Source organism: Talaromyces proteolyticus (genome assembly GCF_021365285.1).
Source record: "Talaromyces proteolyticus strain PMI_201 chromosome Unknown BGW36scaffold_1, whole genome shotgun sequence".
Lineage (NCBI taxonomy): Eukaryota > Fungi > Ascomycota > Eurotiomycetes > Eurotiales > Trichocomaceae > Talaromyces > Talaromyces proteolyticus.
The window spans coordinates 2755658-2773222 of record NW_025764277.1 but is presented as its reverse complement, the minus strand read 5'-3'; the positions used below and the strand labels follow the sequence as shown (position 1 = coordinate 2773222).

Sequence of the window (17565 nt, the reverse complement as noted above, 5' to 3'; positions counted from 1 at the left end):
ACTCTGACTACTATTATTTTAATAATGATTGTTCCACAGAGCCAGACACACCTAGGAAAACTTAGCATCTCCCCACTACCTATAATTAATTCAATAAATAAATAAATGAATGAATAAATGAATAAATATCATTACATAACACATAGTAACTAACTTACAGCTCGAGCGTCATTAATGGCAGGAGAGTGCAGGGATCAGGATCGGCTGGGAAGGGCAAGGGTAGACTCGGGTGACCCACCGCGCATGCTAAATTTGCGCGAGTCGGCCATCCCATTTCTTATTTCTCCACACACTAAGCAGGCGCTAATGGGGCGTGTGCACTGTGCGTGGACTGTTTTGAGAATTGCTCGCCCGACTTGGAGCTGCCCTTGCAAACACACCACACCACCGTCACCATCTCATCTCATCTCATCTCTCCTACTCTCCATCTCTGCCCTCGCCGACTCCTCTCTCTCCCGCCCAGTCAGCTGCCTGCACGTGTGGTGGCACTGTGGTATCGTCGCGCTCCACCACATCTCCAGCCCAGAATTCCTCGCTGCCGTCCCCACCGCATTTTCGTCGTGTTAATCGGGTCCGTCATCCTCAACAGCCACGACACAACTCCTCCCTCGTTGCGAACTGTCTGTATGATAGCAGCACCAGGTCCAGCGAACGCTCGCCGTCATGGACTCCCAGCGTCCACCTCCACCGTTTTCTCGATCGTCGCTATTCTCTGCCCGCCAGTATGCACCAGAACAACCGTCGCGGCCAGACGCACGCGCACCCCCAGCCTTGAATCCCCTCCACCAACCAGAGATTGAAGCATCTCGAACAACATCACCCTACAGTTACGCTCCCCAGTCATACGCGCCCGAGATGAGACCCGAGACCCTGCCTCTCGCGCCGATGCGTATGCGGCCTGACGGGACTTTTACTACAAGAACGTCTCCTGTGAAGCAGAATGGAGCCTCTACGAAGGAGTCACCAAGCATGTTTTATCGCGATGGTAGGTTATTTTCATCCAACCTGCATTCGCTTCATCTTCCCCTGTATTACTCTGCCATTCATGCTATTATACTCTCTTCTTCTGTTTCGATCCCTTCACTACAACCCATAACCCAAGCCAGCAAGCTCCCGTGAAGAAGTCGCATGTTACGCGGCTGTGCGACGTGGTTATTCGCCGACGCGGAACGAGGTTGCAGGTGGCAGCTGTCCTTGTCGAGGCATTCCAAATGCCTCCGGGATGAGCGTCACCATCACCCCGTCACTTTGTCTGCTTTGTTGATGCATCTGGCCCCGGAAGCGCTAGCCTGTCTGGGCCACCTGCACCCCTGGCCCGATATGTACTAGCGTGACAGCCGGCAAGCAGACCTGCAGCTGCCACTACTACCCGGCTGCGACGGCCTGTTGTGTTTCTGTCTGCCTTGTCATCTTTTTGTCTTGTTTCTGCTTGCAACCACGATGCCCTTTGTCTGTATATATTTGCTGCTCCATCTTGTATAAACCTAGATCATGCGCCGTGCATACCCATCGCGCGACCAGGACGGCCGCCTGTTTGCGAACCGCAGTCGCAGTGTCGGGCCCCCTAGTGGCGGTGAGTTGCGATGATGAGGCTATCCTCATTTCGGATGAACACGACGAGACCGCTTTTTTGTTGCTGATCTGATCAACGATGCTGACCATTGCAATTGCAGGACCAACAGAGCCCGTAACATCGGCGATGCCTTTCACCAGTCGCCAAATGCCTCCACCGTCCCCTCCTCAGCCATATCCATCCCGAAATTTATCCGTGTCAACCGCACCTCCTTCCAATTCTTTCTCGCGGGAACCAGCCCCTGCTCCATTGCATCGCCCAGGGAGCAGCATGTCGATATCGTCCATGCTCGGATCAGATCCCGATCGCCTGTCGCGAGAGCCGCCGCCCTCACTATTTTCTCGGCCGTCGATTTCATCATTTGGCACAACACGCTCTTCTGGGGGTGCCATGTCCCCCCCAATGGCGCCTGCCCGTCCTGCATCTTCTCTCGATCATCCTCTTTCGCGACGATCGCAAACCCCAGATAGGCCATACGCAAAAGATCACTCGAGCCGTCCCTCATCGAAACCCAATTCGGCGGGCCCATCTTCAGAAACATCAAAATTCGTCTTCGGCAGAGGCTCTTTATCTCAATATCCAGAAAAGGCTTCCAACTCTCAATTATCTCCCCAAAACACGCCCTCAGATGCTCCCTTCTCCCACTCTCGCCATTCTAGTCTAAACGGACCGGTGCAGCGACCTAGTAGCCAACCACAGCACGAAGATCATCGAGGCCCGGGGTATAGTCCCCGGTCTAGGATGCTGGGTGAAGGACTTTTAGGAACTAGCCAACGCGCTCCATCTTATACAGATCATGATATGCGACCCCTTCAAAGATTTGCTGGCCTCTACTCGGACCGAGCTAGAGAAGAACAAGCTGCTCGAGAAAGAGAAAGGGAAAGGGAAAGGGAAAGAGATCGAGAACGAGATCGAGAACGAGAACGAGAACGAGAGCGAGAGCGAGATCGAGATCAAGAAAGGGAACGAGAAAGAGAACGAGAACGCGAGAGAAATTCTTTACGTGGGCCAGATAATAAAGGCCCTATAGGATCCTCACATGGTAGATATGGAGCCCAATCCGTCGAACGAGAACAGGATAGAATAGCAAGCCATTCGCCGTGGGACATCGGTAGATCACAACCGGGATCACCTGAAAACCGACGTTTTGGCTCGGACACAGGGCCTAGATTTGGCTTTGGAACAATACAAAGTTACACAAAATCTCTTGGTTCCCAATTAGGACCTTCACGCGCATCTCAGGGGTCCGCCATCCAGTCCTCTACTGTCTCTCTCCAATCTCGCCAGGGACAACCAACTCCGCCTCCAAATGAACAGCCATTTCACAGCAGACTCGGCCAAGCTCGCCCGGTTTCTGTGACATCTGTACCTGCAGCTAATCAGCCCCTGCCTGGGTCGTCAGCGAATGACGAACAGCGTCGCAAGGGGAGTGATGACTTGATGCAACACCGAAGCTTCTTAGGAATTAGTGGTGATGGCAGGCGTGCCGGACGGGCTTCTCCATTGCCACAAGCCGTCCAAGGCGCTCAGGCGCAGATAATCGGGCCTTCTGGGGAATCTGGCCTAAAAGGAGAATTAGGTCGGGTGTTTGCAGGCATTGGTAGTGGTGTAGGCACCGGCACGTCGGGATCTGTTGGAAGCGGGTCCTCTACGCCAATGACTATTAGTCCCTTCAAACGAGATAGCCTGCCGGGACGACCTGAGAGTATAGAGGATACCAAAGTTAGGCGTCGGGCTGCCCCCAGGAAACGAAGCTGGAAAGAGAAAGACGAGGATGCTCTGGGTGAGAGTGGTGACCAAACACCGGATGCTCGGACTGGGTCTTCTGGGGGCGGCCCTCGCCGGGGTCGCCACGTCCATCACCATCATCACCAGTACGCCGACCGTTTTCAACATTTGTTGTCACCAGAAGCTAATCATTCGAATCACAGCCACCATCATCACCGTCACAAGAATGAAGAAGAGGCCGCAGCGTCACGCACACCTGGACCAGCAGCGAATGGTTTTGGACGGTTTGCTACGTCGACAGAGGCTGCTGCTCCAGCAAATCCAGTTCAGCCGCACCACCATCATCATCACCACCACCACCATCACGCCCCCCGACCTGCTGTGCCACCTGTTAGCACCGCTCCAGCGCCACCGCTTCGAGAGGCTCACACGCTTGTCAATATCGAGCCACTACTGAAGAGCGTTTCCCATTTGCCGCGACACCATCTCGGGTCAACTCTGTATGCTCCACATATTGACGTGCCCAGCTCACATTCATCATCCGAAACTCAAAAGTTTGGCTACACCAGCACCCCAGTGCCCATACCACGTTTTGAAGGGAAGGAAAATTGTACCTTTACCGTGCGTATTCCTCGCTACCGTATCGACACGAGCCATCGTGAAGAGATATGCGCACGCCGTGCACTTTGGGGGACTGGAGTGTACACAGACGACTCGGACCCAGTCGCAGCTGCCATCCACTCGGGATACATCCGTGGGGAATGGGGAAATGACGTCGACGTGTCGATGCTTGACCTCGAGTTCAAAGACGGCTACAACCACGCGCCCAAACCGGCAGAAGGAGGCGATACGGGCTTAGACAAGACACGTATCCCCCCCGTTCCGCCTGCAAACAAGGACTTGCATATCACACTTCTCATTCTCCCCCGTTTGGAACGCTACGAATCTAGTCTGATGTTTGGCATGAAGTCTCGATCCTGGAGCAGTACACACGATGGCATGAGCTTCAAAGTAGAGCGAGTTGAGTGGGTAGACGAGGGTTCAACGCGAGGCGAAGAACGCAGTGGTGCTGCGCGCCGAAAGCGACTACGAAATATGATGCTCTCTGGACGAATCTGTACGGGCCCGAGCTTGCTGCGCATGCGTGGAGGCCCTGCTAATAGAGTGGCTGATAGCAATATCGCCGCCAGTGCTGCACCTGCGTCTGCTACCGTGCAGCCTGTTTCATGATGTAACAGTTATAATCAACGAATTTCTTAGCTGTGTTAATAGATTACGGTTTTGGACAATTAATTACTTGAATTTTCTTAACTGGATCTATTATTCGATACTGGCTGGCCTCAATAATGCTGATATTTCAAGATGTTAATCTAATAGTTTAGATTCCTATGCATATTGGCTCTCGGATGAGCGGGCGGTTAATCTTACTCGGTCGAGCGGACTGCACACCTGGATGTCAGGTGAGATGTCATATTCACAGCTTGGTACTGCTGCATGTGTCTTCTCACGCAGCAACTTACCACCACTCGGCTTGAGTGATGGCATCAACCTGCGCGATATCAATTTGTTCAATAAAATCGTAGTCGCTGGCCGAACGCACTACGGACTGCGGACGTAAGTGCCGAGGTCCGGGCAACGGCCGTAACTTCCCGTTTGACAATGGTTAGTTAAATAGCTAAGGAATAATATGCAGCTTATAGAATATTAACGGCAATTGAGACTGATGGGATATATTATTTATGAATATAATAAAATTGTGTAGCAAAAATTAGTGATTACCTGTAGCCAAAATACAGAAGGTGTCCAGTAAGAAGGCACATGAGGGGCAGCAACACTATGCGCCCGGCTGCAGCCGAGGTTCGCAGCGGGTAATCTGGCTAACCTTCTTCCCGAGCCTTCGTGGACCAGGGTACACTACACACTACTACAACTATTTTATCGCGCTTGTGATTGTCGAGTTGCTGTTGCTATTCTTGTCTTTTACTCCTGGTTTTTTATTATTATCCCCTTTCTCCTCACACGTCAGCCACAGTCGAGGGGATGTTTCTGGCTTCTGCGCGAAGCCGTCTGCTTTCTCCTTCTCTCGGACGTGCTCCTGTTCTACGGCTGTCGAATCGAACTTCTCCTGTGAGAAATATCTGGATATTTGAGAAATTCTTTGCTTACATCTGCAGATTCTAGCAATGGCTCCACAACGTCGAAAGCAGTCATCTGTTCCGGAGGGTAAGACGTCTACTCTATGTATACAATAAGATACTAACAAGACAGGCTATGTTGAGGACCTCTCCAAAGGCAAGATGCTCCGATTCGAGGACTCCCTTCCCAAACTCCCAGTGCCCTCTCTAGAAGAGACTGCGCGCCGCTACCTCAAGTCGGTACACCCGCTGCTCTCCGCCGCCGAATTCGAGCGCACCTCCAAGGCCGTCAACGACTTCATCAAGCCTGGCGGCCAAGGCGAGACGCTTCAAAAGCGTCTCCTCGCTCGCCGCGACGACCCCAAGATCAAGAACTGGCTGACCGAGTGGTGGAACCACGCTGCCTACCTGGGATACCGCGACCCTGTCGTGCCCTACGTCTCATATTTCTACTCCTACCGCGATGACCGTAAGCGTCGTAACCCGGCTGTCCGTGCCGCCGCCATCACCACCTCCGTTCTCGATTTCAAGCGCCAGGTCGACGATGGTTCTCTCGAACCAGAGTATCTGCGTCGCTTGCCCATGGCCATGAGCTCACTGCAGTACATGTTCAACTGCTCGCGCATTCCCGCTGAAGGCGCGGATTACCCGCAGAAATACTCGGCGCAGGAAAATCAACATATCACTGTTGTCCGCAAAAATCAGTTCTTCAAGCTCCCCATCGTCGTTGACGGTAAGCAACTCACCAATGCCGAGCTTCAGCTTCAATTCGAGCGTATCTATGAACGTGCGGAGCACCCGGTCACCCCCGTCGGTGTCTTGACGGCGGCGAATCGTGACCACTGGGCTGCCGCCCGTGCGAAGCTGCTCAATGCCAGCCCGGCCAATGCCAAAGCGTTAAAGGAGATTGAGTCTTCGGGCTTTTTGGTCTGTCTGGATAATGCCGCCCCGGTTACCCTGGAGGAACGCGCTCATCAATACTGGCATGGTGATGGTTGCAACCGCTGGTTCGACAAGCCATTGCAGTTCATCATTAATGACAACGGTACTGCCGGCTTTACTGGCGAGCACAGCATGATGGACGGCACGCCTACACAGCGTGTGAACGATTATGTCAACAATCTCATTTTCAACAACAAGCTCGACTACGACAACACCTCCGTCCGCTCCACCCTCTCGGCCCCGGTTCCCATTAACTTCGAGCTCAACGCCGAGACTGAGCAATCCATCAACGAAGCCCTCCAAGAACATCGCTCGCAAATCGCCGCACACGAACTCCGCGTGCAAGCCTTCCAAGCATACGGCAAGGGCCTGATCAAGAAATTCAAATGCAGCCCGGACGCCTACGTGCAGATGATCATCCAACTCGCCTACTTCAAAATGTACGGCGTCAACCGACCAACCTATGAGTCCGCGACCACACGCAAATTTCAAGAAGGCCGTACCGAAACCACCCGCACAGTCTCCGACGAAAGCACCGCGTTTGTTCGCGCCTCACAAGACCCGACCGTTCCCCGTGAACAAGTCGTCAAACTATTCCGTGCTGCTCTCGCCCAGCACACCAAATACACCCTCGAAGCCAGCGACGGCCACGGCGTCGACCGCCACTTGTTCGGCCTGAAGAAGTCGCTGAAGGAAGGCGAGCCGCTACCTGAAATCTTCCAGGACCCTGTCTATACTTACAGTGGCTCTTGGTACCTCTCCACCTCCCAGTTGAGTTCAGAATACTTTAACGGATACGGCTGGAGCCAGGTCATCGACGACGGATTCGGAATTGCGTATATGATTAACGAGGATAGGTGAGTCCTTACCCCCACAAACTCTTAATATTATATATAGCATGCTGATATGTGGTTGTCTAGCCTCCAATTCAATGTCGTCTGCAAACGTCTTGGCGCCGAGCGTATGAGCTTCTATCTCAATGAAGCAGCAATCGACCTCCGCGACTTGCTGATGCCCGATCTGTTGGCGGAGAAGGAGAAGGCGAAGCTGTAAAAGTCTTCGAACTGAGTATCAGTGTGATAAATGATGGCTTGATTTAGATTAGAAGTTGAAGTTGTGTTGATACCATTCCTGCAGATGTGCAGGATATATATTATACATTGTAGTTGTATTTCGGACGAACTTGGTATAGATTGATATACTTAAAAACTTCCTATTGACAGAGGTAACGCATCCTTCTTCCGTCCTGTCTATCAAAATCCTCCTCCCTCATCCATCTCCAGCTGGGCCTGGAGAGAGAATCGACATTCTTGCAAGAGTGTGTCCTAAACCGTTGTGTATTCATCCATGATGTACTGTTGTAAAATTGTAGTCCTTTTCTCCATACCAGGGACGTATGTAACCAATCAAATCCTGTTTTAAATTACCGGTCTTTTCCCCACCAGAGTATTTCTGAGCATAACGCATTGCGAGAGATTATCCCACGGTTTGGTTATCACATGGAAATGCCCCTTGCATTAACTCATTTAAATGCCCAAGGACATGTGGATGCACGAGTCGTCTGCTTGTGAAAATAATGGCAGCCTGCGACGAAAAGATAGGTGATTAGAATGCCACCGGAAGAAGGTAAAGGTATTTGCACATTCCACCAAGAATTGTGTCCCGTAGATGAGACCGACAGGCGGAATAAGTGTGATCTAGCTGAATCTGGTACCTATTTTTCAAGAGATCGGACGACAATCTATCAATTTCACATCCCCCAATTCTGCTAATGTGCTGAGCTATCTGCAAGGCACCTTTCTCGGGACCAGCAACTTGTCTGGTCAGGTTTATATGAACTATATATATCACTTGCTGAAATGACGGGTCTTAGCTGATTTACAACAATACTATTTTCAATTTCGTAAGTATATATCGCTTTCTTGGCTCCTGTTCCAGTAGTATCTAGAAGCTAATACTGATTCATCCCTTGCTTGGGGACCTATGGTAACCCTACCATCATCGAACCGCTCCTTGGATGACCGACTACGGTCAAGGATTGTTAGAATTGGGGAATGACAGTGGTTAAAATCAGTTGAGGTAATCTGCTTTTGATCTTTATGTAAAATTGACTATATCTACAATTTTCCGGTGACATGAAAAAACAAATGGCGGCACAATTCTCTACCATACAAGTAATAGCTGAGAAATTCTGAGATTGGTGAAATGATTTGCCACTCTCCAGTGTCGGAATTCACGAAACAATGAAATATTCCCAGCTTTATACTTGTATAAAGTTATTCAAGCGGGTTTTGTACGGGAAGAAGTTGTAAGGTGTTGGACTTTCAGCTTTCATGATGTTATTACAGCAGGTGCATCTATACACATGATTTGAAGATAACCCGGTATGTGCAAAGCTCAATGTTTAAGATGAAGAAAAAAAACCCTCCCATTCTCTTAGCAGTTGTAAGCAACACTTTTAGCAGCGGCATCCAAATTATAACATGTATCATTCTCGGTCAAACTGGCAAGCTTATCCCCTGAGCATTCATCAGTGAACACCGTTGCAATGCAAGCAGATGTAGGGGGTGCAAGTCCATATTGAACTGAGATAGACCAGAATCCCTCTGAGATCGGGGTGCACCCTTGATTGACAATATGCGGAATTGTCCCACCAGATGGACAGTCGGTTGAGTTATAGACCGTGAACTGAATATCCGCGAGAACGGAGGAGGAGAGTAGAGATGTCACTAAGACAATGAGCGTTTTCTAACAAACAGAAAAATGTTTTTCATCAGCCCGCCTTTCATGAACTTAATGCAAGATTCTATGTGAATGCATAGAATGAATATTTACCTGATTCATGTTGCTTTTTTGATTAGCCGAGTCGGTTCTAATAAGATTTCAGAACGGGCTAATTTTCTTTTTCTGTTTCTATGTAGAAAAACCGAAAGATTGATACTATTGATTTTTGATACTATATTTTTATCGCAGTACTTTATGCAGCTAATCTACTACCTTTTATATTCTTAGACAGAGTTAGTACATGCTTATTTTTATCAGCCCCGAAGGAAATCGTATCAAAGCTAGCTTCTGATGATATTCGCAGGAAAGACATTTAGGATTGATTGGTCCATGAGCTTCTATGTTATTTCGGATGTTTTTTGCTGGGGTCAAACTTCACCAATTAATTACTGCCAGTCAGTTTGCAAATCGGACCTCAGCCTCAATTATAGGCTGAGCCACCTACAAGTCTCAAAATTTATGGGAGCTAAGGAAAGGGAAGCATGTAAGCCGTAGGGCGTCCAGCAATATATCCGTATGCAACGGTTACAATGGGAAGGAATGTTTGAAAAACGGATCTTTGAAAGGGTTTAATCCTAATCCGAACTTGAGGTGTAAACTTTGGAGTTGAATTTACATAAAAACGATGCCGTAGAAATTTTTGAGAATCCATAGTTGGCCCCCAAATCCATAAATTATCTGAATTCTTGTTCTACCTATCGGTCGAATTCGCTCATATACTAAGTTTATGCTGAATATGTCGATTAACCACCTTGTAAGTAATGTAACAATGACGCAGCATTATTGTACGGGTGAAAATAACCATTGTTGACCAAGCCAAATTCGCGCGGCGCCTCCTGTCAATTGATATCTTTACAAGAATGTTTATCGGCAGTTAGTGAATGTTGTTCATTCGCCTCAAATAATGGAACCGAACAAATTAAAGCGATTCTCGTAGTGAACGACTGCGTGGCCTATCTTCCACGCAAATAAAATTTATGCTGTACTGGTTATATATTTTCAATAATGGCAAGTCCGCAATCCAGGCGACATACGTCAGTTTTCGGCGAGGGGAAGCGAAAGAATCTTGACGTCTTAAAACCGCCCCTATAACCAGTTAACTTCTCTCAATAGGATACGGGAGATGAATGTGACCCTTTACTTGATTACTTGTCATTGCCATTTCTATTCCAAGTCCCGATTTTGTTCGTTGCTGCACAAACATTAATCGTAGGTTTTTAATATTCTGGTCGTAATATCAACATAAGATTGCACAAATGAGCAAATTCCTTACTAAAGGCAAATCAAATGTAGTTCGAATTGAGTTGACTCTTCGAGATTCAATCAAGAAGCACTTTCTGTCTGCAGGAAAATGCTGTGAAAACGACCAAGGGGAATTCCCGTATGCAAGCTTCCGTAACCTACACTGACCTTTAATGACAAATTTCGAAAGGTCTTCTTGATTGTGCTACAAAGCAAGAGAAAGTGCCGATAATCAAATTTTCACGCATTACAAAGTTTGGAACTCTTTGTCAGCCTAAAGCGTGAGAGATTGTGGAATTCTTTCATTTCTCCAGGGAAATCCTTTCGTTCCTAGGACAAAGGTATCATCCACATCGTTCACAGATTCCATTTTCATCCAATCTATTAAGCCAAGCAATTATTGAACATCAAGGCGCAGCAGTTGAGGTCATATATTTCATAATAACCGCATAATAGAGGTTATTTCCTGTATGGCCTTGATCATTGCATTTCAACGAGTCTCCATTTCACTGCATCCAGTAGCCAATTCGATTTTTTGACCACCGAAAATCTAGCTGCGAGCATTTTACAAGTTGATAGATCACCTCGTATATGCGGCTGCCTACCATTGAACTCCTTTTGGAGAGGTGGCCCTTGGCGAAGGAGATCTACATATATCTCATTTGGGGAGCACGTATATTTGCATCCTTGGGTAAGGGCGGGGTACATATATAGTAATATGTTCTTGGATATAAGTGGTTTTCCAACGTTAGAATAGTAGAAAGTAGCTCATGCTTTTTGGTTCTGTGGAAAATCCAATAAACGTCAAGGTATAGTACACACGGAAATTAAAAACACGAGGCTTAGGCTTTCAAGTGTTGGTTTTTAGGCAGATGGACCCCAATTATCCAATCATTATAAGATGACACTGCCCCTGAGCAACACGAGTGTTACTGTAGGCACAACTCGGTTACACCAATAAAATTCGTTGTTCCATAAATTTCAGCCGCGCTCTCGTATCTGCGTACCGAAGACCCTAAATTTAGAAATTGCCAACTGATCTTCCACAAGGAATTTACACTCACGAGCAGAAAAACGGAGTTTTTATTTCTATTCAAAGGTCGGGAATAACATCAATTGATTTACTGACACAATATATTAGTTGGGAACAAAATAACTCTTAGGAACAACGCACCACAGCCCCAAACAACAAAAATGTGCTGTCATCAATCTATTCTCTTCTGGTTCAGGAAAGTTGCAGCCTGAACCGGGGATTTCTCGTATTCAGCCCATCGAGTCGTGCAATAGACTTTCACCCGCCCAAAATGGGGCGACCTTCAGCTACATATGTACAAGTCTCGATGTAGATAGGAAATGGAAAGCGTAAGAAGGTGACATAGAGAGTGCACCAGGCTGTTATCCCATTTGAATATATTTAATATTTCCCTCCAGCCTGACCATCAGTTGATAGGGACTTTAGTCTTTCACACTCGTTATATTTTACTTCTTCCTTACTCAAATATTGTATAATTTCACCAATTTAATCGCTAAAATGCGTGTTTCCTTCTTCCTAGGGGGGGTTATTTTCCCTCTGGTATCCCTGGCCGATGAGGGAACTCTTCGATTGCCGTTGACGCATGCCCGTCGTGCCGTCAGTCGTCGAAGTTCTGGAACAACCACAGTTCCTCTGCAAAATGCTTACGTAGAATACCTCGTTGAGGTTTCAGTCGGTACACCCCCTCAAAAGATTCAGTCTCAACTAGACACTGGAAGCAGTGATCTATGGTTCCCGACCGCATCCCAATGCCCTGACACAACCACATGCCCTTACGGCTATTGTGAGTATATCGTATCTCTCCTCGATACAAGAACGTTGCTGATATGTTGCCATCAAAAAGTCACTCCTTCCAAGTCTTCCACCTTTGCCGAGGTTGCTCCAAATGAGTTCAATATCACTTATGGTGACGGCTCGGGTGCAATTGGCGACTACTTCAATGATACATTAACAATCGCAGGCACTACTGTGAAAGACTTCACCATGGCTGTCGCCAGGGAAGTTACTGGTGAGCCCGTGATTGGCTCCGTGATGGGTGTCAGTTATCCTGCCCTAGATGCATCTAACAAAGGGGTAACCTATCCGAACTACCCTCAAGCCCTTGTCAACTCTGGGTTCATTAATACCGTTGCATATAGTCTGTGGTTAGATGACTTAGGTAGGCATATTCCAATCTCCATTTATAATATCTTGCTAACAACTCAATAGCCGCTAACACTGGAAGCATACTCTTCGCTGGTGTGGATAAAGCCAAATTTTGTGGTGCATTAGAAGTGGTTGATGTGCAGCCATATCAGGGAGGCATCTATGCTTTCTATGTTACCCTGAACTCCATATCATATACTACCGGTTCTGGCACTTCTACTATTGCTTCCACTGCCTCTCTAGCCCTGCTGGATTCTGGCACCAGTCTTACTGCTGTGCCTCAGGATGTTCTCCAAACCATTGTATCCCAGTTTCCAACAGCGCAGTATGATAGTCAGTATAGTGTCTATGTTGTTCCTTGTTCAGCTGGCCAGCAAGCAGGACACTTCACCTTTACCTTTGGAAACAAGGCTATCAGAGTGGATCTCTCCGAGTATGTCTTACAGGAAAATGAGCAAGGATCCTGTAGATTAGGATTCCAGGCTAGTCCGGATGACACTTACATCCTGGGTGACACCTTCCTCCGCTCTGCATATGTGGTCTATGATTTAGTGAACAATCAAATTGGCTTGGCTTCGTCTAGCTTCAATGGTGGTGAATCCGATGTAGTTGCTTTCCCCAGCTACGGAGCTCACATTCCTCAATTGACCGGATCGTGCAGCAGCACTACAACCACCAGCACATCTGCATCCTCGACTTCACATTCCCAGACATCATCCACTCCATCTGCCACCAAAACGCTGCCTGCTTCCACCACATCGTCAAACCCAATATCTTCTTCTCCACCAGAGCAAGCTTCTACTACGACAGGCCCGGTTCTTCCTCCGACTAGTAGAGTGACTCCTCCCTACCAAACGACCACCAGCTATCCATCGGCCAGCCATTCTGCGCCGTCAGGGAGCCTCTCTATCTCTCCAAGTGCGCCATCTTCGCCAGCTTTCACGGCCGGTGCATCCCGTCTAGTGAATGTACCAGCAGGTGTTCTTGTCGGACTTGTTGCAGGAGCAATTGTATTTTAATCAGGCGTCCACATAGGTAACTGAAGTGGGGACTGATCTCGTTCGTGAGGCCTGCCGCTTTAAGGAAAGGTGATGGATTTGGTGATTTATTTCTATTCTTGATCATCCTACATTTTAACACTATTTTGACACCAAGATAGACGCAAGCTTATCTACATGGTTTGTAATATTAAGATTACTATTCAACCTACGATAAACGTAAATTAGGCTGATCAAGTGAGTCATTCGCTGACAATCCCACGAGGGCTTGACTTTTCACGTGCCAAGCCGGGCTCCCACTGGTCGGTGGCCCTATTAGTAATGTGCAAAAAGTTTCCGGTTTGGGCTGGCTGACAAACCGGCATGGCGCCGCTTAAGTTAACTAATTATTAATAATGACGCAATTAAAAAAAAAGGTTTAGAACTCAGCGCTGGAAATTGTATATGCTCATTCTTCGATTCTTTGGCAGAACAGTACTCTATCAGGCTGTATCCTGGGGTATGGATCATCTCGCGCTAAATCGTGAATCACAGGTTGATTGAATGCGTATCAAAATAAAATCATGTATGTAGGTCATTAGTTGATCAGAGGTCTGCGTTTCTCGTCTGGCGCAATTTGTAAGAATATGTGATTTAAGGTGTTCCTATACGGAGATTTCGGAGTCGGAGCATCTTTATGTGCTAAATATATGATACGGTCGGTTTGATCCGAATTTCTTGTATAAAGTAGGATTCTCATTGGCTACGGCCGTGATTTCTAATAGGGTGGATCATTTACGATTAGTTTTGCTGCACTAGAACGTGTTGGAAAAAGGCTATCTATATTTCCGGATTTTGCGGATTTGTAATTTGGTACAGCCATTAGAAAAGTTTCGAATCGGTGTTAAGGGAGATACAAAATATGATAGGAAATATAAAGCTCGTCATTTTCCAGCCTAGTATGAGTTCTGCTTCTGTAGATAACTGATATCCTTCTGAGACGGTTTCACACTGTGACTCGATTTTTTTTCAATCACAAGGGTGTTCGTTAAGCTCCACCCAATCAGATATCCAAATATCCGGCCCTATACAAGAAGACTCTAGAAACGCGTCAAGAATATCAACCACCCCGATGGCGGCTTTAATTCGAGATGCTCCCTTTGGGCAGCTAGTACGTTACTTAACAAACAACAAATATTTCCAATATCCTGAAGAGAAGCCGGACTTCAAGCTTCCCGAGCCATGGATCAAATTAATGAATGAGTCGGACCCTTCCGCTTCGACATATCCAGAGAAGGAGAGGCGACAAGAGAATGGCAATAACAACCAAAGCAGTGAAGATATCAGCCGGGTCACCACTTTAAACAGCTTGCCATTCACAGAGGCCCGTCTCGAGGCTGACGAGCAACATGAAATCGAAAAGGTCAAGTCCATTCCAATCGTCCCAAAGAAGACAAAAGACGGTGCCGTCCTCGTGGACTGGTATTATACCAATGATGAAGAAAATCCACACAACTGGTCTAATAAGAAACGGGCTTTTCTTGCAACCTTAATTTGTCTTTATACGTTTGTTGTCTATACTACGTCGGCCATCTATACATCATCCGTGGTGGGTGTCATGCAGCAATTTAATGTGAGTGACTTGCTTGCCACCCTCGGACTATCGTTATATGTCCTTGGGTATGGTACTGGGCCATTGATCTTCTCGCCTATGAGCGAGATTCCCTTGATTGGGCGGAACCCAGTGTATATTATCACTATGTTCCTTTTTGTTATCATCTCCATCCCCACTGCTTTTGTCGGCAACTTTCCCGGTCTCATGGTCCTGCGTTTCCTTCAAGGGTTCTTCGGATCGCCATGTCTCGCATCGGGAGGTGCCTCCATTGGCGACATGTACAGCCTCATGGCTCTGCCTTACGCCATGATGGCTTGGGTCTCAGCTGCCTACTGTGGGCGTAAGTTTCCTCCTATCTCTTTTCACAATCTTCCACTGACAATACGATATAGCTGCCCTTGGACCACTGATCAGTGGTTTCGCCGTCCCCGCCGAGTCCTGGCGATGGTCTCTTTTTGAATCCATTTGGGCCTCCGCTCCTGTCTTCATACTGATGTTCTTCTTCCTCCCCGAGACCAGCAGCGCCACCATCCTGCTTCGCCGTGCCGAGCGACTTCGCAGGATCTACAACAACGAGCGCTTCATGTCCCAATCTGAGATCGACCAGCGCAACGTGAAGATGTCACACGTCGCCATTGACGCACTGATTAAGCCCTTGGAGATCACATTGAAGGATCCCGCCGTTCTCTTCGTTCAAATCTACACGGCCATCATATACGGAATTTACTATTCCTTCTTCGAGGTCTTCCCGCTAGTCTACCCCGTTGACTACCACATGAACCTCGGCCAAATTGGCTTAGTCTTCCTGTGCATCTTGGTAGCGTGTCTTGTCGGCGTCGCCGCCTACTTCTCTTACCTCTACTTCTGGATGAATCCCCGCATAGAGCGCTTCGGCTTCCCCGTCCAGGAAGCCCGCCTGATCCCAGCCCTGCCCGCCGCCTTCGGACCTACGATAGGCCTCTTCCTCTTTGCCTGGACCGCCCGTGCCTCGATCCACTGGATCGTACCGACCATCGGCATCACGATCTACGGCGCTACAGTCTTCATTGTCATGCAGTGCCTCTTCGTTTACATCCCGCTGAGCTACCCGCAATACGCTGCCAGCCTCTTTGCGGCGAACGACTTCTTCCGCAGCGCTCTGGCATGTGGTAGTGTCATGTTCGCGCACCCGTTGTTTAATAACTTGGGTGTTGCCAGGGGTGTCAGTCTACTTGGTGGACTAAGCGTTATTGGTATTTTCGGTATCTGGCTACTCTACATTTATGGATCTCGGCTCCGGGCTCTGAGCAAATTCGCAGTCTCAGAGGAAGAGGAATAAGACTCGGTGTTCTTTTAATATCTCGGTAGATATGACTTGTGGCAAAGCATGTTAGGCTTTGAATGACACATTAATGATGATGGATGAATAGACATTTAGATATTTGTGCATAGCGATAGATTTTTCATGTATTAATAGCAGAATCAGTTGCATATTTTGAAATTTGAGTCGAAGATAATAATGTTAAGGGAAAGTGTGAGCAATATAGTTCTTTCGTCCTAGTTATTTTGAAATATATGAAAAGAGTGTTTTGGACATGCACTAAGGGTTGAAGACAGTAGATAATACATTGTCTTGAACATTTGAAAGACAGGTCTAATATAAAGAGATTGATAAATAGTACAGGAAATTCATCAGAGCCCAGTCTTGCAATCTCAGGGTTTCGCTCACTAGACTTGAATAGAAGCGTATATTACTTTGAGAATGAATTGGATCTGAAGTGATTCATTTACCACTTATTTATGAGAGAATAAATTTGCATTATGAAAGTGACAGTATATATCTATCAGAGGCAATCCACAGTTTTTAGTTACTATCGTATATATACGTTGCTGATTCCAGATTTTCCAATGCAGCCCTGATTGGCCTTGTGGATAAACTCCATGTCGTATTTCATTAATTAATTATTTAAGTATGGTTTCCACGGAAGCCACATTTGGGAATACGAGAAGATTAGGCTCAAAATTACGAGGCTACCTCCTAAGCTTGAGCTTAGCTACAACAGTTCACTCAATACGAGGTAGCATCGGGGCGCTAAAACAATCATACTCAAATAAGGCGGGGTTCAAATCGGCACTTCTCGAAGCAAGGACATGGCTTTCTCTCTAGCTAGGTATCCAATATTACTGCTATATACCCTGATAGTGAATAAGTTAGAGTCAGGTGCCTAAGCTTTATGCTAATAAACCAGGGGCCATTTTGGGTCCATCGCAGAAATGAGAATCATATATATGGGAAAGGGGTAGTTCAGCCTGCTTATTCCGTTTCGAACGCCAAAAGTTAACTTGGAACTATGAATGACTGGCATATCCGAGCAAGTATATGTGAACTAGGTGCGAGTCATGCACGCGGG

At 47.4% G+C, this 17565-nt stretch overlaps 5 protein-coding genes across 5 annotated transcripts; 4 read left to right on the top strand and 1 right to left on the bottom strand.

Moving 5' to 3' along the window:
* Nucleotides 1-663: 663 nt before the first annotated feature.
* On the top strand, nucleotides 664-4531 carry BGW36DRAFT_422206 (histone deacetylation protein Rxt3-domain-containing protein; the record flags this gene model as incomplete). Its single annotated transcript, XM_046219668.1, has 2 exons — nucleotides 664-985; nucleotides 1674-4531. 2 exons carry the CDS (start codon nucleotides 664-666, stop codon nucleotides 4529-4531), a joined length of 3180 nt encoding a protein of 1059 aa, XP_046078283.1.
* A 683-nt stretch (nucleotides 4532-5214) lies between these two features.
* On the top strand, nucleotides 5215-7776 carry BGW36DRAFT_367966 (carnitine acetyl transferase). The gene is made up of 3 exons (XM_046214935.1): nucleotides 5215-5524; nucleotides 5570-7235; nucleotides 7299-7776. The coding sequence occupies exons 1-3, from the start codon at nucleotides 5485-5487 to the stop codon at nucleotides 7429-7431; spliced, it is 1839 nt and encodes a 612-aa protein (XP_046078282.1). The 5' UTR covers nucleotides 5215-5484; the 3' UTR covers nucleotides 7432-7776.
* A 1038-nt stretch (nucleotides 7777-8814) lies between these two features.
* On the bottom strand, nucleotides 8815-9222 carry BGW36DRAFT_354058 (uncharacterized protein; the record flags this gene model as incomplete). Its single annotated transcript, XM_046213492.1, has 2 exons — nucleotides 8815-9126; nucleotides 9214-9222. 2 exons carry the CDS (start codon nucleotides 9220-9222, stop codon nucleotides 8815-8817), a joined length of 321 nt encoding a protein of 106 aa, XP_046078281.1.
* A 2806-nt stretch (nucleotides 9223-12028) lies between these two features.
* Nucleotides 12029-13266, top strand: BGW36DRAFT_256681 (aspartic peptidase domain-containing protein; the record flags this gene model as incomplete). Its single annotated transcript, XM_046210029.1, has 3 exons — nucleotides 12029-12221; nucleotides 12282-12596; nucleotides 12647-13266. Coding segments are annotated over 3 exons (1128 nt in total), but the record flags the coding sequence as incomplete, so codon positions are not given.
* A 1426-nt stretch (nucleotides 13267-14692) lies between these two features.
* Nucleotides 14693-16493, top strand: BGW36DRAFT_284808 (major facilitator superfamily domain-containing protein; the record flags this gene model as incomplete). The annotated part of the gene is made up of 2 exons (XM_046210266.1): nucleotides 14693-15515; nucleotides 15568-16493. The coding sequence occupies 2 exons, from the start codon at nucleotides 14693-14695 to the stop codon at nucleotides 16491-16493; spliced, it is 1749 nt and encodes a 582-aa protein (XP_046078279.1).
* Nucleotides 16494-17565: the final 1072 nt, after the last annotated feature.

What these genes read in the sequence shown, in the direction of transcription:
- BGW36DRAFT_367966 (XM_046214935.1), top strand. Translation starts at nt 5,485, where the DNA reads ATGGCTCCACAACGTCGAAAGCAGTCATCTGTTCCGGAGG. An exon ending in GCAGTCATCTGTTCCGGAGG is followed by an intron (nt 5,525 to 5,569) that starts GTAAGACGTCTA and finishes CTAACAAGACAG; the next exon opens with GCTATGTTGAGGACCTCTCC. An exon ending in TATATGATTAACGAGGATAG is followed by an intron (nt 7,236 to 7,298) that starts GTGAGTCCTTAC and finishes GTGGTTGTCTAG; the next exon opens with CCTCCAATTCAATGTCGTCT.